The sequence below is a fragment of the Scardinius erythrophthalmus genome, assembly GCF_964197995.2.
Source record: "Scardinius erythrophthalmus genome assembly, chromosome: 1".
Taxonomy (NCBI): domain Eukaryota; kingdom Metazoa; phylum Chordata; class Actinopteri; order Cypriniformes; family Leuciscidae; genus Scardinius; species Scardinius erythrophthalmus.
Window position 1 is genome coordinate 42,070,139 of NC_138221.1, and position 21,326 is coordinate 42,091,464.

The 21,326-nt window shown below is 36.7% G+C and overlaps 1 protein-coding gene across 3 annotated transcripts; it reads right to left on the minus strand.

Annotated features, from left to right (window-relative positions):
* Positions 1 to 575: 575 nt before the first annotated feature.
* ca10b (carbonic anhydrase Xb) lies at positions 576 to 21,115 on the minus strand. 3 transcript variants are annotated; one of them, XR_014031684.1, is made up of 10 exons: positions 20,715 to 21,115; positions 18,528 to 18,602; positions 10,210 to 10,352; positions 7,457 to 7,642; positions 5,463 to 5,558; positions 2,849 to 2,921; positions 2,209 to 2,363; positions 1,285 to 1,456; positions 958 to 1,084; positions 588 to 857 (listed from the first exon to the last, which is right to left on the minus strand). XR_014031684.1 is itself a non-coding variant. In XM_081386443.1 (9 exons), exons 1-9 carry the CDS (start codon positions 20,770 to 20,772, stop codon positions 1,062 to 1,064), a joined length of 981 nt encoding a protein of 326 aa, XP_081242569.1. In that variant the 5' UTR covers positions 20,773 to 21,115; the 3' UTR covers positions 576 to 1,061. The 3 variants fall into 3 exon arrangements, 1 of the variants encoding a protein (XP_081242569.1); XR_014031685.1 differs by having other exon boundaries at positions 589 to 857; positions 982 to 1,084; XM_081386443.1 differs by having other exon boundaries at positions 576 to 1,084.
* Between the last annotated feature and the right edge of the window lie 211 nt (positions 21,116 to 21,326).

Genomic DNA, 21,326 nt, shown 5'->3' on the forward strand with positions numbered 1-21,326 from the left:
AGTCTTTGTGCTAAGCTAGGCTAGCGGTGGGTGCGTCAAATAACACTTACAGAACGCACAGAAATGAAAAAGGTATGTATGGACTTATCTAACTCTGGGGGATACTGTGAATAAGCTTAAGTCCCAAAAAGTTGGAGTGTTCCTTTAAATATAAGCATCTCAGTTTAGATTATACATTTATATTTACTGAAAAATGTACATTTAGGTGTAAAATATTAAATTTAAAGATAAACCATTCAAGTACAAACAAATAAGACATTTGAAAATGCGCTATTTAAATGCTTATTTCATTAAACCCAACAAAATAGGGCAGTTTTTGTTACTAAATCTGAACAGATTGGTCTGTTCTCTGTTACACACTTTATTGCACATTCCTCACCCTATTAATATTCATTAAATCCATTACATAACACGATATGAAACTTTCCCTTCTGAGCACCATGTCAACATATATTATAATTCACAAATATTCAACAGACTCAGTTATGCATTATTTTGATTGCCAATCCATCAGCATCAACTTTGCAGCTTCGTGACACGGCGGATTAAAAACGTCATTAAAAAAGTAAAGAGAAACATTCACCACGACCACTTCAACGATTTATTGGGCCGATATCATTCAATTCATGTAGCACTGTAAACACTTACGTAGAGAAGGCAACATGCTCCAAATAGACCAAGGTATAGGCTTGAAATCCTTTTGTTTGCCTGGTGTCAAAGTAAAGTCTCAAAGTCTCAAGGTATTTTTTCATTCGCTGCAACAAGTCTTGAACGCACCTGCTGTTCGGATGCAAACGACAGCAGACGGTTCCTCGAGAGTTAGCCGAAGACCCGGTGTCACTGAAAACCAGTCCTGTCTGATTGAATGGTCAAAGCATTGCTTTCAATGTCTTTGATATACATATATATTGTTATAAACATGTAAACAAGTAGAAAAGTAATTTGATATATTTTTACTGAAGAGTCCTCTGTCTCACTGACAAGCTTCATCCCGCAGAACGTATCCCATCTTCCTCTGTCCATTGGCCACATTTCTGAAGTAACTACACCACAGCAAGCCTTTATTTCAGAAGCCATTCATTCACTGAAAAGAGAAGCAAAAAATGTTCTGTCAGATAACGTTCTTTGTGTAACATGCCACTTATTCACAAAGACAAATGTTTCATTTCCATCTGTTTCAGGAGCAATGACGGTAAGCGTCTAATTAGAGTGCTCAGCTTTATCGAACGCAGCATGCATGCGGCAGAGCCTGCGTATGTTATTGATGTGGAGTGTGACACAGACCTCTGTACTGCGGCCTCAGCACACGGTTGTTAGGACAGTCCCGTCTCTGACTGAAGTTGATGTTGGTGCGGATGCAGCGTTGGTGCAGTGGCTGGGTCGGCCGCATGTTGTCACCCATACTGAGGAAGATCTGAGACGGCTGGTTTTGACTGAGGAGACGAAGAGACTGCATCTGAAGAGATATTGGAAAGTCAATTAAGATGTTAATATGGGCTATATTCAATATAATATAATAGATTTTTAAATAATACTTTTATTCAACAAAGATGCATTAAATGGATCAAAAGTGAAAGTAAAAATATATACAAATATATGTTTCAAAGGATTTCTATTTCAAATAAATGCTGTTCTTTTGAACTTTCCATACAGAATCATGGAAAAATAATCATTGTTTGCACAAAAATATTAAGCAGCACCAGTGTTTTCAACATTGATAAAAAGAAATGTTTCTTGAGCAGCAAATCCCATATTATAATGATTTCTGAAGGATCATGTGACACTGAAGGCTGAAGTAATGATGCTGAAAATTCATATTTAACATCCAAGGAATAAATTACATTTGAAAATATATTCAAATAGAAAACAGTCATTTTTAATAGTAATAGTATTTCACAATATTACTGTTTTACTGTATTTTTGATCAAATAAATGCAGCTTTAGTGAGCAGAAGAGACTTCTTTCAAAAACATTAAAAAGTGTAAAAAAAAAGTGTATAAAGTTTTAAAAATAAACAGTGTGTATATAATTTGACCTCATACTGAAAGAAATTAAGCAAACAATTATTAATGCACAACAAGAACCAGTTTTTAAACTCTCAAGAAATTAAATAAAAGTAAATTGTAATTACTTATCATAATATTATGGATTTGCAGCCTTGAAATTTGAAATATAATATAGTATAAAAAATATTTTACAACATGTCACCTCTATCTGTGAGATGTAAATTGGCCTATTCATTAATATCCAGGTGGCTGTCTCAAGGCACGGTGGAATAGTTATCGACCCTTCATATGTGATAAAACGGGAGGTTTCGGGATACAGTTCCTCAATATCGAGCCCCATCAGTAAGTATGCATCATCTGAAAGACATTTACAAAACAAGCGATGGGCTGAGATGAATAACACACACTTACAAGATATCTAGACACATTCCTACAGGACAATACATGATATTATCATATCACTATTATTATTTTGTTCTGATGGCAATGCTGACAGAATCAAATATCACTTCTTATCCAAGACCACCAGGTGGTAATACAAAGCCAAGTTTGTTTTCCCTGTCTTTTTTTCAATAAGAGTTATGAAGGTCTTCTACGCAGAAGCAATATTTCACATTCAGACTGTGGAAGCCGTTCGATTTAATAATATTGCTGGAGGCAGTTTTCAATCAAATGTAATTTAATGTTAACAATAGTAACATAAATTCAATTTAATGTTAATACAATTCATTTAAATTTAAATTGAATGTTAATTATAACCAGCTTTAAAAAAAAAAAAAAAAGAGCACCCCCGGCTCCGCTGACATTAGTGACGAAGTACATGGGTATTTGTGGGCACTTACGTTTATATGTAATCCTTGTAATGGTCTCTCTGCTCAGCATACGGTTTAGAAATACATTTGTAGGCTCTGAAATCTGAAGATATCAAAGAAAACATTTAAAACCAGATTTCTGCAGCTTTTTCTGATGAAAAGGCAGAGTTTCATAAAACATGGTGTTGTTCAGTACATTAATCACAAATGACATGAGCCTTAACTTACTGCTGAGATATTTCATTACGGCTTCACCGTATCACAAGCATAATCAATAATAGTCTAGTAGAATTTATTCTAGGGGCATCTGGACGTGTTTTTTTTTTCTCCATGTACTGAAGATGAATGGCTTTCATCCATGTGCCTTCATTAGTAGCAGAATGGTGGAGATTCCCCGACATCACGATCACTGCAAAGGTAGATGAAAGTGAACGGGGGGGTGGAGGAGGCTGCAATACTGCAACACCTTCATCTGAACTGTGGCAGTTCTGCCCCAATTTACACAGAAGTCACGATTCACGCATCAGGGAGGCGACTCCTGCTGCAATCTGCGAGTCTTACGTCATGCTGTGTGATGAGGTTAAATGCCGAGGAATCTCCACCATTATCTCACTTTAGTTTGGAGGAGAAAAGTGGTAAATAAACAGAAATCAAGACAAGACTGAATGGCTTTTTTTAAAGATGAATTCGTTAACTAAATTTGAATGTAAAACATGGCATTTCACATGTCTAAAAGGGGTCATGACATACATAGATTTTTTTTTTGGTGATTTCCAAATATCAACATTGGCCAAAAGTGTTTTTCAAAAACTACTGATCCCACCTTAAAGCAACTGAACGGCAGTGGGCGGGGCCTATAATGCGATGATGCTGATGTACATTGACTTAAAATGGCTGCCGCATACACATCTACCATGAGACCGTAGGATGTCCCATTTAGTCATTTTAGGCTTCAGAAGGGTGCTCAAGAGTGTCCCCTTAGAAGTTTATATGCGCCCTCCTCAATGCGTACTTTGTTATACCGAGCCCGCACTGAAGTGAGCTCCACAACAGACTTCTTCCCGACAGTCAAAGCGGCGCTACATCACGAAAGTGCGGACTCAGAGGAAGACCGAGAGTGTTTAGGGTGCCATATGGGACAGGGCCTTATTTCAAATAAGCCTGCTCTGAAAAAAATAGATTAGTGGTTCAATCCCATTCTCCATTTTCCCAGCATGCACTTGGGCATGACTAATTAATATGGTTTGGCCACTTGCCAGTTTTATTTACACTGTTTTTGTTCATTTTGTAATTATGCGTGGGAAGTCAAACAGAAATCAAGCACTTTACTCTCCATGACATATAAATGTCTCATAAAAAATATAAAATTAAACGACTGAATGTAATAAATAAAACAGATTTCATAGAGCTCTTTTTAAGTTGTGACTTTATAAACCTTATTTTTACTTTCTTAACATAGTTAACATGGGAATAGTAAGTATATAAAAAAAGTTTTACTTAAGTTTTTACGTTTCACTATTACTAAATCTTTTGCAGTGCACTTTACAAGCACAGAATGCATATGCCAAAGCAATACTGATGAATAACAATGAATAAATGATTTGAATAAAACAATAAAAAGCTTTTAGTGATTATGTTTTATCCTGGCAGTCAATTAGAAAATCTTTTTCTGGCCTTGTGCACCAAGAATGCACATTTTTGTCCAAGAGAATTGTTATCAGAAAAGTATTTAATTTATTTTGCGCCCATCAAAAATATGATTCTCATTTGTCATTGAGTATCGTCATTTATTTTTAAATAATTTAGATTTAGATTAGTTTGTTCCCTTGAAGCAACATGAGCAACATGGATGCATAATGAATGTAGTGGACATGAAACAATGGGGACAGAATACTGCAGAATTTTATATTTGCTGAACTTTTGAGAAGAAAAAACAGATTAAAAAGCTCATCTAAGAGCAAATTCTATTCGATTGTTATATGTTAAATTTCCAGTATTCATTAAAGGTAACATTGCTTTAATAATAGGGCATGGAAAATTTCAATGAATAAAATTACTACATTATATAATGCTTAAAAATACCAAACCATTATGTTAGAACTTTTATGGCATGTTGATTCATGTACATTAATATTTGGCCTGATCTGTTAAAGGTTGTATCAGTGATTTCAGGCCCAAATTTTTTTTGATCACATTCATCTAATTTTTCCTAACGATCCGCTAGCTGCCCGCCCCATAAGCATGCCGTCAAAAAAACGCATCTCTGTAGGCAGCCTAGGCTCTGAGATCTGCACACAAAAACAAATGGTTTCACCAACCTCCCCCTGTCAGTGATTGGTTGGAACACTATTTGTTTTGGTTTTGAGTGGTTGGTGAAACCAATTGTTTTTGTGTGCAGATCTCAGAGCCTAGGCTGCCTACAGAGATGCGTTTTTTTTGACGGCATGCTTATGGGGCGGGCAGCTAGCGGATCGTTAGGAAAGATTAGGTGAATGTGATACATTTTTTTGGGGCCTGAAATCACTGATACAACCTTCAAGTGTACTGTATATAATGTTTGCTAAAGATTAATGGAGTTTAATAAGACTGATTATGAAGTGTCTCCTTTCCACTGTATACATTTAAAGCAACTGAGTCTACTAACCTTCATGAAGATAGAAACAACTGCAATTCCATTAGGACTCCTGGCGGCATCACTGTAATTTAAATACAAATCCTGATTATAATGGATGAGTTGCACCTGCAAAAAGAAAAAAGAAGTGTGACTTCCAGTAAAACACTAACAAACACCTGCTAGGTGAAAGTGTACATGGAGCCAAACCATTGTGACTGTATGACTGCCTGCAATCTAATTTCAAAACAGCCATTGTCCATAAAATATGGCCATAAATGATGTGTATATAACAGCATATCTCCATTAACTTCCTTTATGTCAGCTTGTAATCTCATGTGACTCTGTAATGAGGGTCAGTACATTAATCCAAATAAATATTTTGCTGTGTGTTGTGTATAAATTGTTAATGAATAGTTAATGGGAACATTATGAAGCTCCTTTATGCTCCTCCATCCTGCTTTATTGTTCTTTCAGCGCAGCTCAATGAAAGCAGAGAGATGGAAGCCAGGAAATCTGCTGCTTAATTTTCAGTGGCTCAAAATTGCATTGGAACTCATTAGAAAATATGCTTCAGTCATCAGTTATAATGAGCTTGCTTGTCAGCTTCAGAATGAAGTTGTTGGAAAGCTGCTACCCATATAACCTCATTTGGATTAGGAAAATGAAGAGAAGCTGCTGACTTCAGTGAAATCAGAGGTGAGGTGAGGATCACAGAGGGACGCACATCTTTGCGCCAAGATAAAGTGTAAACATTTCAACTCATTACAATTATTTGATATGTCTGGCACAAATTGATGTTCTTGACAGTTTGAAAACTGTCTGTTGTTGTGCATTAATAATTGTTTGTTCTCTTTCAGTATTAAACTATATAGCCTACACACTTAAAAAAAAAAAAAAAAAACCTTTATGGACTACTTTAATCTACTTTCTGAAAACATAAAACAAACATTTATTAGTATTATTGTTGCTAAGAAACATTTATAATTATTATCAAAGTGGAAAACAGTTTCAAGGTTCTTCAAAAGAACAGCATTTATCTGAAATAGAAAGCTTTTCTTGCATAATAAACGTCTTCATTGTCACTTTTGATCGATTTAATCCATCTTTTCAGATTAAAAGTATTAATTTCTTTCCCCCAAGATTAATGCTGTTCTTTTGAACTTTCTATTCATCAAAAAATCCTGAAAATTATTGTACATTGATAATTCTTTAGCAGAAAATCATCATATTAGAATGATTTCTGAAAGATCATGTGGCACTGAAGACTGGAGTAATGATGCTGAAAATTAAGCTTTGATCACAAGGATAAAGTACATTTAAAAAATATATTCAAATAAAAAAAATGTATTTGTGCATTGGTTGGCATAAGATATTTCTTTTAAAAACATTTTTGAATAGATTAATAGATTTAGACAAAAATTAGTGTCAAGAACTAGGCTCCACAAAAGCTTTAAGCAGCACATGATGGATGTGGCATGTCTGTACTCAGCCTGTTTTTCCTCACTATAAACATGTACATTTAAAGCACATTACCAATTCATATCCTGTGACTGTGCAAACTGGAAGATGACTCATTGCTTTATGTTTTTATTTAGCCTGTTCTTCCAGCAAAATCACTTCCATCAACCTGATTTTTGCCCTTAATCCTGAATATAAAAGACTTTATTAATGCAAACTCAGAGACACCGCTCAATGCACACATTTTCAGAGAAATCAAAAATGTATCACTCTAGTGAAAATTGCAACAATTGATTTGGTTTTGGAAAATTCCTTTGATCTGCTCAAATGATATCTCATTGTCTTATTCTGTTTCATGTTGTAATGTTGTCGAAGAGAAGGAGATTTTTTCATTTCTAGTGTAAAACTAATTTGATAAAAGGGACTAATTTCACAATTTTGCCTACTCCATTAACTTCAGTGCCAGTACTTCAAGGGTCTGTCGCGCGCATCCAGACGTTTGAAGGAAGACAGGTTTAATTGAATCCCACATAAGTGATGTATTTCCAGGCTCTACGTTGGCTCACCTCTCCAGGGAAAGCCTGGCCGTTGAGCAGGTGCTCTGAGCCCCGGCTGTCCTCGCTGCCAAAGTGAAGCCGGATCTCCTCCAGCCTGTAGCTGTAGCTCAGCGGCCCGCCAGAGATGTTCACCAGGTGTGACTTGTCTGGGCGCAGGGACACGTGTCGGCCCGTGTTATACATCGTTCCGCTGACCTGAAAAAATAATAAACATGTCTGGATCAGACATTCTTATTTCTGACTTTTTATGATAAAACAATATTAAGTGATTCCATGTTTACATTTGGGAGGACAAAGGTGAAGCCGTTTTCACCTGGCTAGGCTAAAAGGAATTACATGCACTGTTTGACATTGTGCCTCCCGTACAGGGAATTCCTGGAAAAATATGCACTAACACAATGAACACATTAGTTAGTTCTGATGGACCGAGGTTTTTCCAGGTAAACCTGGTTGACAGGTGCAACTGCTGAGGTAGGAATTATGTAGAAAACGCATCTGAGCTGAAAGACGAAAGCCTATAAATGGAAAAAAACACCTGGAATATTTTGCCTTTACTTGTTGATAAAATTTTGCTAGTTATGATTACTAATTGAGACCAAAATGTGTCTTGTTATGGCGCCCTAGCGATCAGAACATCTTTGTAAACAGCTGTGAGAGTGTTCGTGAATGTATCCTAATGGGAGATTTCAAACTATAGTCGCCTCATTTGTGATCTAGAGACAGTTTTAGAAGTGCTGATCACTCAGGGACATGAGAATGGGCGATACATTTAGCCTGACGTTTCATAGGATAAATTCTGAGCAAGAGGTAATTACGATCACTTTGAACTGTGGCTCTGAAATAATTTAGAATAAAATGGCAACTTAAGCTGAACTATAATACTAGGAATGACACTCATGATTCACAGCATTAATCATAACTGTCCACCGAAACACAGAAGACCGTGGAAGCCCGTTTCCAACTCTGACCCTTTTTCCTCATAATTGCAATTTTATTTCACATAATTGAGTGACTTTATATCTCACAACTGTGACTTTATATCTCACATTTGTGCCTGTTTCTTACAATTGTGAATTTATTTCCTGTAATTGCGACTTTATATAACTGCCACTTTATTTCTCACCAGCATTATTTTTTATATTTATATACTATTATAGAATTAGATTATTTTTATATTTTTTTATTTTAGTTTACGTTTTAGTAATTTTGTTATGTTCTTTTGTCATTTCTATTCGTTTTCAATATTTCTATTTAGCTTCAATTTATATGTATTTCAGTTTTAGTAATTGTAGTATTTCAGTTAGTTCAAAACTTAAAAAAAAATGTTTAAAATGTTCACGTAATATTTATATTCCAGCTTTTTTCAATTAACAAAAATAACTTTAGTTTTAGCTACCAATAACAACACTGTATTTCACAGGTGTGACTGACTGTATTATATTCATAGATCACAATTACCTGAACTAAAGAGATGTGGAAAAAGAACAAAATAAATAAGATATTTCCATTCAGTAACTTAAGAACGAATGAGCGCCTTTTCTATGTAAAAGAGACCATAAACTTTTCCATTACAGCCTACAGTTTTCATGCATAAATTCCATTATTTAACAGCCCTCTGGTTACCAACGCCACAAACCAATCAAACTGACTTGAATTCATGGAGAACATTTAGGTCTCCAAAGGAACTTTCTCTAGGAATAACATCAACTCCCCACATACAGAGCGCAGTCATAACAAGCTCAAAGGAGAAGTGCATACATAAATGTAATTGGGTCTCTTGAAATAAGAGCAGAAAAACCTCCAGAGGAAAACAACAGCACACTTTTATTCCGGGCTCTTGACTAAGTCTAGGGTACTAACGTAATGTATTATTGAGAGAAGATGAACTAGGGTATATTATCCATAAGCACAACCTCTTGGAGCTTCACTGGAGAATTCTTCGGTGACAGGCCCTGTCAGCACAGATGGTGAGCCTGCCTAATCTCCCCCAGCAGATGCACAACAGCATTAATCATAAAACAGGATGTTAAATGAGGAATTAACTCCTTCCTTTCCCTCCGCTCTATGGAATATATCCACCCCTTTGCACTCAAGATCTGACAACAACCGCCTGAATCCCTTTAGAGGTCAGAGTGATATCTGATGTATACCAACCACCAATAATCAAACGTTGCATTTGTGTCTGGTAAATGAGTTTAGTCACACTAATCTGCTGACCGACTGCAGGTGCACTTCACTGTAAGCAAATGGCAAGCAATTTTGCACGCCGTAGAGAATTAGCGATCTCATTAGAGCACCGTTGTAACAAACTAACAGTATGGAGCATTAGCCATCTTCAAAGGTTTCATTTGGAAGGCTTTACTATTATGCTTGGCAAAAAATAATTGAAGATCTGCTTCAATGGCCAATAGAGGCATATAAAAAAGTCACTCAATTAATTAAGATTCAGCAACAAACCAAATCGCTAGCCGTCTAAACAACAGCCATAGAAGTAAATACAGGATTTGACAAATGGACCGCTAAGCTGGGGTTATGCCGTGTGACCCGATCTTGTCAAAATTCCAGTGAATTATGGGACAGTGTTCTAAACTGAATAATGCGTCACCGTACATCTTCTACCAGTTTAAATAATGTGAAAAATAGCTACTATATGATTAAACAGATAGTATAGAAAGGATTAAGCTGCAACTGTCAATCACAGTGTCAGTGTTATTTTAAGAAAATACGATCAAGAGCCTTTCAGTATCCTTTCTTGTACTTACCTTACGTTGCCCTGCATTGAGTCGTAGTGGGTTGAGGAAGGGGTCAAAAATCATTCGACTGGTTTCGATGTTGACAGGCGACTGTCTCTTCCCAATCGCGCACAGGTTCCAGGCAGTGTTAACTAATCCCCAGAAAGATGGCACTAGTAAAATATAAACATAAAAAGTGAAGTTTAGAGCATTTGCTTTACATTTCAGGAAGAGAACGTTGCGTTTGCCGTTCTGTAATGGGTCATGATCTGTTTGGGATTATCTCAAATTGCTCATCCCAAATTTCCTCCATTAGCCCCATCCATGGTGTAGATGTTGTTTTTGAGTTTGGATCTAGTGGTTGATATCCTTTGAGACAACATTTTGACAAGCAATCAATTTTACCACTTAATTACCAGGCGCAGCGCCGGTTCTCTTTTGAGCTCATGATTGTGCATCCAAATAAGAGAACTGCATGTTAATGCGATTCGCTTCGCAAAAACAAACTCAAAAAAAAGAAAAAAAGAAACACAGATGGAATTAGTCACATTAGACACACAGCCAAAGGACATACTTGACCTTATATGATTAATTTATTTTCTGAGATGTTTAACAGTCTTTAAACAGTAAACAACTTTATTGCTGATTGGAATGAGATTTTTATTAGGGCATTGAACCTCAAACCTCATATTTGTTGTTTTGAGAATTAATATGACAACACCTAGGAAGTCCCTGAGCCCTATTTTAACAATCTAAGCGCATGGTCTAAAGCGCAGGGCGCAAGTGCACTTAGGGCGTGTCCGAATCCACTTAACAATGGGAAAAATGGTCAGTGCGCGCGGTGCATGGTCTAAAAGGGCTGTCCCAATTCTCTTAATGAGTACTGGGTATGTTTTGGGCGTAACATGCAAAAAAACAATCAGACTCTCTTCTCCCATTCCCTTTAAGAGCCAGTTGTTCTCAAGCCATGGTGGATTGCTATTTACATGGCGGAATTTACGAGTGGAAAGACTGAACGTGTCTCCAGAGCACAAACGGATCTGCTCATGTGCGAGGTTAAAGCACGCAAACAGACCATCTATGGGACAAGCCGGATTCCACCATATCTTTATTTACACAACAATAATCATTTACATTGTAATCCTTTTATTTTTAATATTTTGGATAGTTTGTGTGCTGCTGCGTCCCTGTGTGTGTGATAGGAAGAGTGTACGTGCGTTGTGGACCCGCCTATAGGCGCACATTACTAACACGCTCTTTAAATAACAAAAAAAATACTTGGTCAATGGCGCAGTTTATTTCAGCTGCCTCAAAATAGCAACGCTCCAACAATGCGCCAGAACACACCTTGTTTTCAGGCCAGCACGCCCATGGGCGCACAAATGGGCGTAAATGCATTATTTAAAAAATGTGGCGCAGGACATGAAAATGATAACTGTGTTGGGCTGAAACTAGCAAAAAACACTTGCGCCGCATTGCATCGCATTGCACCATGTGCTGTATGATAGGACCCCCTGTCTTTAAAAGGATCTATAAGCTAAAACTAAAAGTTCTGACATGATTGTGTGTATTTTTGAACCATCCCTTTGAATGAACTGAATCCAGTATGAGGTTAGTGGCAGGAGCGCGAGCTCAGATGATATTGTGACCCTGACCTCCACACTGCCACATCAAACTCATTAGATCACCAAGAGCTTGGATGCTTCAATGCAAAGAGTATCAACTTTTGTCCCCATAGGCTGAGATTATAAGCAGATTTATCCAGCATGAACAAGTGATCCCCGACCTGATTTTCCTCTCATCCTGCCTGGCTCTGCAGGAGTGAAACCGGACTGATGTGTTGCATTATTAAATCAGAATGAGAAAACGCATTAGATACAAAGATTACGCCATACTAGGAAGCTGTGTTCCTTCAAATGCATGCTATTTACCCGCTATTCGTGTATTTTCAGCATTTCTTTGTACAGTGACCTAAATAAATGATTGCACCCAAAACTGTGATCTAACTAAGGTGTAATCCTGCTTTTGTTTGGGATCCTAACAGCCACTGAGCTCATTAGGTGGAATTGCTTTTTTTTTTTTTTTTTTTTACTTCTCACTTTCACTCTCTGTGCTTTCTTAAATGTCAAGGACACACATAATATGCAACTGCTTATAAAATTTAAGGAGGAACAAGTAAGAAATGTGTGCTTATTTAAAAGTAGACTCAGCTCAGCCCATAATTCAACATGGAAGATAGCAAAATTCTAAAGCCAGGTTGTCGGACACACAAGTTGTATCATCTTGATCTTGAACTGGAAAATAGAGATATACAAAAACTGTAAATATGAACATATTCATACATTTAATTTTTTTTTAATTTTATAATATTTTGTCTATGATAAACATTAAAAACTAATAACTATTTTAAAAAAGTACATTTAGGCATCACAACATCATAATGTACATTCGATTATATTCAATTTGAGATTTGTTAAGATTCCATTTTATGCTATTATTAAATTAAAGATAATCTAAATGTAAAAATAAAGAAATCAAATGAACAATTACGTATCCAATATCATCCATTATACAGTATGTCCAGTATGGACTGATTTTAAAATATTTTAAAATATCTGATACTGGCCGATATGGTAAAGATAGGCTATATCATGCAGTTTTTTTTTTTTTTTAAAGAGAGGCAACTCTATAACAAACCATGCATTAAAAAAAATAAAAATCAACAGCAGCAGCCTGAGTTTATGTTTAAGGTCCTGTTGAGTGTGTTGGTATTTTTTAGCTGAACACTCTCTGAATCCATTGTTACGGTCAGCTGAGCGTTTTGAGCTCTGGTGCTAACAGTCTGTCATATCCAGAGTGATATAGTGATTTTGCTGTAGCAATTGATGAGTGGTAGACAGATGGCACCCTCATCCTCATGGATCTGTGCCAGATTTGGCTTTGGGTTCAATACATTAATGAGAACTCTGTCAAAGTGCTTTTTAGGTATGACAGGGGACAAATACATCAACTGAACAGCATACAGTACAGTACAATGCAAGGCGCTAAGTTTACGTCATACTGAAAGCTGCATAAAGTCTTAAATATGGAAGAAGCACATTCATTTTAATGTTACAAATATGTATTTTTACATATTCTCTTGGCTTTACATGTTTCTGCAACTGAAGATTTTTTTACAGTGCAGTTTTCCAGATGAAGAGAAAGACGTTAAATCGTTTTGCTTTGCTTACACAATGTTTGTTTATAGCCTTGAGCACAAGTAGCTGAACATATATATTTAATCACAGTATAATGGTGAACTGCTTCTTTGGTTTCGCTAGTAGCAAACAAATGCAATCACATGAAACGTCAGCCCAACACTTAATTATTGTTTATTTTTTAAATGTTAAAAGCAAGCAAAAGCTTTCCACTTTATATTGTTGATTTTTTTAAGGAAGTATTTGATCATTTATCTGATCAAAAGCAGAGAGAAAAACAGGAACATTGTGAAATACTACCATTTCAAAATAATGGTTTTCTGTTAAGACATTTAAAATTGTAATTTATTTTTTGTGATGGCAAAGCTGCTGAAAAGTCCAGCATCATTACTCCAGTCTTCAGAGTCACGTGATCCTTCAGAGATCATTCTAATATGCTGATGCTGAATGCACACACACTGTCTCTGGTTTTGCTTGTGAAATATAACACATGTTGTTTTTTTGTGCAAGTGAGACATGTTTTCACCATGCATTTCAAAAGGAGAACATCTCATAGCAGCTTCACTATAACCCTCAGGAGAACAGAAGAGAAGATGTTCTCAAGCAATTAACAATGTAAGAACTTTCTGCCACAGCTGTAAGCATATAATGAGAGTGTGCCAAAAACAGGACAGAAATATTCATTCATGAATATGCACACATTAAAGAGAAGTTTATATCTCACAAGAGATTACAGACTGAAAATAGCCAATGCATGTCAATCATGAGACTTTGTGGTGTATCACATTTAACTGATAAGACGAAACTATAAAACGGAACAGTGAAAAGGAAAATTATAAACTCAAATTAGTCTCTCAAACATCTTAAAATGAAACTGGCCCTTTTTAATTGTACGATACGAAAGCAAATTTGTGTGGCTGACATGATCAAAGTGACTGAGAGTAACATTTTATTCCTGTTGTAACTATGATGTCAATCATAAATGCACTTAAAGCTGATGTGTGTAATCTTTTTAGTGTTAAATACTTCCTCCTACTGAATAGAGACAGCTAAGGAGGCCAATTTGTAAGGTTGATTTAGCTAAATAGTTTCTATTGTGCTTTCAAAGCATTTCCTTTTTTTGAGCATCTGACCACAACAATCCAGCAACAGTGGCTCAACCAATGACGTGCGCTTGGGGGCGGGGTTATCTGTTTGCCTGGCCAATGGCAAAGAAGGGGAGTGTTTGGAAAACCTGTTTTGAAAAAAATATTGTTTCCATTTTATTTAATTTATTGCAAAAATGACACACACTTCCCCTATGAAGTACAACTTCAACTTCACTTCACAACTATGCCTGATATTGTACAATAAGATCAGATTTAACCATAACTGATATATTCTTTGACAACTGAACAAGTGTCACAAGCGCTTAAGGCAAACACTAAAGTTTAAAAGATTACTACTAACCCGTTGCCTTTAGCATTTGGACAAGCAAAAGAGTGTTTTACTTGTGAGGACTGTCTTGAGATGAATCCGACATGCTCTGGGAAACGGATGATATTTGCTCTTTGAATGCTTTCTCGTCCTATTTCTTTCATAGTCCCCTTTTAAGTCTCAAGGACATTTACTGTATGCAATATAAATCCAGAGAGTTTTTCTCCCTTGCAGAACGCTTAATAAAGAGGTAAATTTATGTGCAATGCATATATTTATGAGTTGCTATAGGGCTTACTTGATATCCCTTACAACCATGATTGATGCTGCACTGCTGCAAGTAGTGTCCTTGCAAGTAGATCTAGCATAACTTTTTTTTTAAAATATAAAGACCCTTCTTTGTGAATAAGTAGGATATGAGTCTGTCCCCTATAGATAGCTTCTTTTTTAAGCATACTAAATAGTGATCAAAGGGCTCCTTTGCTGGTTACATACATTACTGACTGACTACATAATGAAGTACTTCGAATAAAACTCATAAAGTGTCTCAGACCTCTGCTTCAATAGTCAGCATTAATCAGTTGAGACCACAAGCTGTAAAAATAGATTAAGCTATAACCAGGCCCACACGGGATCAGCGCCCGCAGAACAAGATGTGCGGAGAATAAATTCATCCAGTGTTCTACGCCTGCGTGTTCAACTATATTCTATATGATTAGATTATTATTACATTTTACAATGTTTAAATCCATTTGGCCAAATTGTACAGATTTTGTATCAGAAAATGCAAATTAAAAAAAGTCACAAGACCATACACGTCTATTTAAAAGTTTTTAGATGTTTTTGAACTAAGTCTCATTTGCTCACCAAGTCTACATTTATTAGATTAAAAGCACAGTAAAACTGTAATGTTGTAAAACAATTTAAATGTTTCTATTTAAATATAGTGTTAAAATGCAATTTTATGTCTGTCATTACTCCAGTCTTCGGTGTCACATGATCATTCAGAAACCATTAAAAATTGTAACATTTCTTATTATTATTAATGTTGAAATTGGTTGTGCTGCTTAATACTTTTGTGGAAACCGTGATATATTTTTTGAGTAGAAAATCAGAAGAACAGTAGCCTGTTTATTTGAAACAGAATATTTTTGTAACAATTTAAAAATATTTGCTGAATAAATGTACTTTAAAAACCAGTGTCTGGGTAACGCATAACAAGTAATGCGAGTTCCGTTTTCAGTAGGGATGTGCCCGAAGCCTAAATACGAATTCAGAAAGGCACAGAAAATTAGTAACGCATTCTACGGGGCCCCTAAAAGTTAGGCTTGCTGTGGTTGTTGGTTACATTACATTGCATCAGATTTTACTTCTCACGTGAAGATAGTAAGGAGAAAAGACTGACAGGGTGGACGATTGGTGTGAAACAGATCCTGAGTGTCATTGACCAATATCTTTTCTTGTAAAATGTGTGGTCAGTACCGCCGCTCCCTATATAAGAGTGATCGTAAATTTGAAAGCGAAAGTAAAAATCGTGGGCATTCAAAAGCCATTTCAATACCCCGCATATTGATAGCAGCTCCTTGACACCTGTAAATTATATACAACATAATTACCCAAATATAATTGCGAAAGAACGCAAAAGCATAATTTTTTCTTCCATCTCATATTTTTTTCACATTACCATGTCCCTTTAGGGGCTTTCCGAACATAGCATTTGTCTTCGGCCACATAGCAACAAAATAGCTTACTTTTTCAAATAAGTAACGAAGTTAGACTAATTGTGAGCATGCATTTACTCATCTCATTTGCACAAAAAGAGATTCAGTATTCTTCAAAATGAATAAAAACAGTGAATTGCAAACTCGGAATATTACGCAATCCTGCAATAATTAAATAGGCTTAATTACACAAATATACTTCACTTTATTAACCAATGTCTTTCCTGGTGACCTTCAATGATCCAATTCAACCATTTTAAATTAAACCAAAATTACTTTAGATAAACATCACATTTGTGGGTTTTTATTTTATTTTTTATTGCAGATGAAAGAGTGTTTTGTTTGAGCTGCGCTCTCTTCTGTACAGGAGTGAATTTGCATTTCCTTCAGCTTTTTAGTGTGAAAGGGCCTTGACATTTGCCAAAATAAAACTTTTTTTGTAATTTAAAAACAAGCAAGAAATCCCAGCCCAGGTGAGAAAATGACACACACTACTTTCCATAAAAAGTAATGCAATTAGTTACTTTTTGTAAAACAATATTGTAACACATTACTTTTAAAAGTAACTTTTCCCCACAGTTTAAACCTGTACATAAAACAAAGTCTTTGTCTTTCTATATACAATACAAATTTCTCGTTTAATTCAGTGTCTTGCTGTTTCTTTGTACTTATTAGTAAAATGTACTTATTTCTGAGTGTAAATGGTTTCAAAGTAAATCCTACAGCATTGTTTAACTGTACTAATGTATTTAAAAAAAACAACTGCCTGCAGAAGTGTCTGAGGAAACTTGTTTGAAACAATCATTGTTTTTGCACACAATTCCGTTTGGTGATTACACACTTCAGCTTTCAAGATAACCACTATCTTGCACGTATATCATTTAACAACCTTAAAGGTATCAGTCTAACTAATCTAGTGAAATGTAAGCACTATAAACTCCCCATTTAAAGGGTTAGTGCACCTAAAAATGAAAATTCTGTCAGTAATTACTCACCCTCAACCCCGTAAGACTTTCGTTCATCTTCGGAACACAAATTAAGATATTTTTGATGAAATCTGAGAGCTGTCTCACTCCTCCATAGGCTTCTAAGACATTATAACTTGCTGGCCCAGAAAATGTATTAAAGACATTGTTAATATAGTCCAAGTGACTCCAGTGGCTCAATCTTAAGTTTATAAAGCGACCAGAATACTTTTTGTGCGCAAAAACAAACAAAAATAACGACTTTATTCCACTTTTCATTTCCTTCTCTCTGGGCCTCGAGTCTTTTCACGTAGTGTTTAAGCGTAGCGCGTCTGTGTTGCACGTCACCACGTAGGCTCACTATTGGGCGACTCTGGTCATGTGTGATACGTGGTGACATGCACAACAGACGTGCTACGCTATTACACTACGTGAAAAAAACTCGAGGTCCATAGAGAAGGAAATGAAAAGTGGAATAAAGTTGTTATTTTTGTTTGTTTTTGCGCACAAAAAGTATTCTCGTCGCTTTATAAACTTAACATTGAGCCACTGGAGTCACTTGGACTATATTAACAATGTCTTTAATACATTTTCTGGGCCAGCAAGTTATAATGTCTTAGAAGCCTATGGAGGACTGATCCAGCACTCAGATTTCATCAAAAATATCTTAATTTGTGTTCCGAAGATGAACGAAAGTCTTACGGGGTTGGAACAGCATGAGGGTGAATAATTACTGACAGAATTTTCATTTCTGGGTGAACTAACCCTTTAATCTCCCAATTATGATGCAGCAATTGCAAAGTACTGTTAAATACCGTTCATACTGTTTGTGTGAAATCCACCTCCTTCACACCGTGTTAACATACATTAAGTGTGAATCAAACAGAATAAAATATTAATTGGCATCCTGAAGTTTTATGTGCTATAAGTCAACACACAAAGCCTCTGCAGATCTTGCGAGTCTTAGTGTGGCAAGCAGCATGACTCTTGACAAGACACATTATGCATACTCTCACACTGTTTTCTTTTCTTTCTTTTGAAAGGCTTACCTGGTATAAAGCTCCCTTGGACAAGATCTTTGTATGCCCACCAACCATCGTGCAGCTTTGATGACACTGGCTGTGCTGCGGGGAAAGAAGAGATTCACACATCACTCACCCACGGCTCTTTGAAAATACAGTCACACCTGTAATAGACCCCAACTCCCCATTGAGAGAAGTTTCTGCTGTCAAATAACATGATGAAGATGTCTCTAATGCTACAAGGCACATTTAAAGTCTTTTTGAGGCAAAACTCGACACGTTCTCGACAACCCCACCCTAAAAAAAAATTAGCATGCAAATTTATAAAGTCAATATTTGCCAATAGCACCGCTTATTTGCAAGAAGAATAAAAAAGACATTTGTGAAATGACAACAGATGTATCCTGGATCCTCTGCTCTGGGCCCTGTCGGAGGAGCTGGAAAGTAGGTCACAGAGCCAGCAGACTCCAGCATTCTGAATTCACTCTGTTATCTCACATCACTATTCCCCTCACCTCTCTCCCTCTGGCTTCAGGCTGCAGCTTGCATCATATCCACTGCCAAGTCAAGCACTCAAGGCTGCTCTTTAATACACCACACCACAGCTCTACTCTCAAGCCAGGTTACTTTGATGTGCCCGTCATGAACGGGGAGGAGGACTGGAGCCCAATTTTCTTCCACCCCAATTTATTGACATCTGTATCTGAGATATGAGAAGCTTGTGCACTTTCACTTATGCGGCTCATAGGAAGCTGCCATTTTCTGGGGCTACGGTATCTAGAAGCATCGAGAGCCACGGATTTGCTGTAAGTACAGGTGCTGAGATTCATACACCGAGAGATCTGCGAAATGCTGACACTCGATTGAGCCCGGCTACCCATTTATCCTCTCTGCTGTGTGTGGCTCCCTGTGAGATATTGGACTAAACATAAAAAGGCTTGTGTATTACTTTACACCGCACGTTTTTTTGACACGCCTGAGTCACTTTGATATTATTGGCTGGAATGAGGAACATAATCCTCATGCATTTAACCTGCTGGCTTGATTTAGATTTTCCTCACACTCTGAGCCGACTGACCTCAAATCACACGTCAGCTTCCTTTCAAACATACATTACGGGCTTTTCTGTAGAAAACTTTCATGCACATTTCTTTCTCTTTGAAGATGTAACTTGTGTCTGTTTTTTTTATAGATGCCCATCCCCAGGAGGAAGGATGACGTCAAACTCAGAATTGCCAAAACAAACTGGGTACTTCACTAGTGCCGAAGAACATAAGAACACCATAGACTCTAGATGAGCTTTACTCTGAGGATCATGCCTAACTGACAACCTTTCTGCATTGATTTTTTTAATACTCATGTCTTTCTTTTTTGTTTCATAGCAGTGAAAATCCTTTTATAGTGGTTTAATATAACAATAATATGTTTGTACTCGTTAGAGAAAGATCACATTTGAGAAAAGTATGACAATGATGAAAAGGACTGAGAACCAAAAAGAAAGCAGTTGAGACCAGTGTAAGTTGGTTTGCTGGTCTCCCAGACTGGTCAAACACATCTGTTGGCTGATTTTTAAAGGGGTTTCGGTACTTTTTAGCTGATTAGTCTGGCAGATCACCTGAAGACCAACTCGGCCAGGCTGGGAAGCCATTTTAAACCACATTAAAATCCAGCAAACTATCTTAATCTGGTTTAAGACAATATTCTTCGAATCCCTGGTCATTATTTTCTCAAAACCTATGTTGTTGTTGTTGTTTTTAACAAGGAATACAAGAAAACATAGCTATGCAGGAAATTACATTTTTGGGAAGCAATTCCCCCCCCCCCCCCCCCCAAATCCCTGCTGTTCCATTTAAAATCTGTTCATTTTTTAAATGACGGCCTTGTTGGGAAAAATAAAATAAAATACACAAGTTAAAACCAGCCTATCTGGTCTCACAGTCTGGTCAAACTGTTCTACTGGTTTTAGAAGGTAGACCAACATAAGACCATCATTTTTTTTTTCAGCAGGACAGTCAGTAAACAATCGCTTCAGACAGTATATTCAGCATTTTGTTATGAGAAAAAGAAAAAAGCACACATTCAATGTAATAATTATGTAGCTTTGGATGTTAATGCATTGCCAGCAAAATGAAAATCTTGCTATAGTCTATTAACATCAGAGCTTCCAGCATCTTAAGCATCATGAGAGTGAGTTTTCATATGTGAACAGTTTACCTTCTACAAAGATGACATTAACGTTGAGAATCAGAATAAACTCCCAAACGTGCGGCATTCTTCATTTAGTCCATCAGGTAATAATTAACTTGATAACACTTGGTCAAAGTCTGAAGCGTCATTCCCCGCGAGCGACGCTGACTTGCGCGCTCCCGTCACTCTAAAATATGATGAACATCGTCCTCTCCAAAAGATGCGACCCTCCGCGCAGATTTACTTTGAAATTTACTAAACGATAGACCACTTGACAGTTTACAGCGTAGAAACTTGAAAGTCCAAACACCGACCTCTCGGCTGGTATCGCGAAAACCAAATTAGACCAAACCAATATCTTTATTTATCCTTGTTTGTGCTGTTAGGTTAGTCGTGGATGGTGTTTGCGGCGTTACCTGACAGTGCGCGCGGATCTGAGGTTTAGCGCGTGCTAATCCCCCTGCAGGCGGGGCTCGCGCTCCCGTGACGCTCGCTTGCGAATGCGGTTAGTTTTGACATCTATTCAAACTCTAATGCAATTACTTTCCTGCTGGTGTGAGGCTTAACAGGATTAGAAATGATCAAATTCCTGTTCATTACTTACAAAATTAGCAACATGAGCGCGTATTAAAGAAAAAA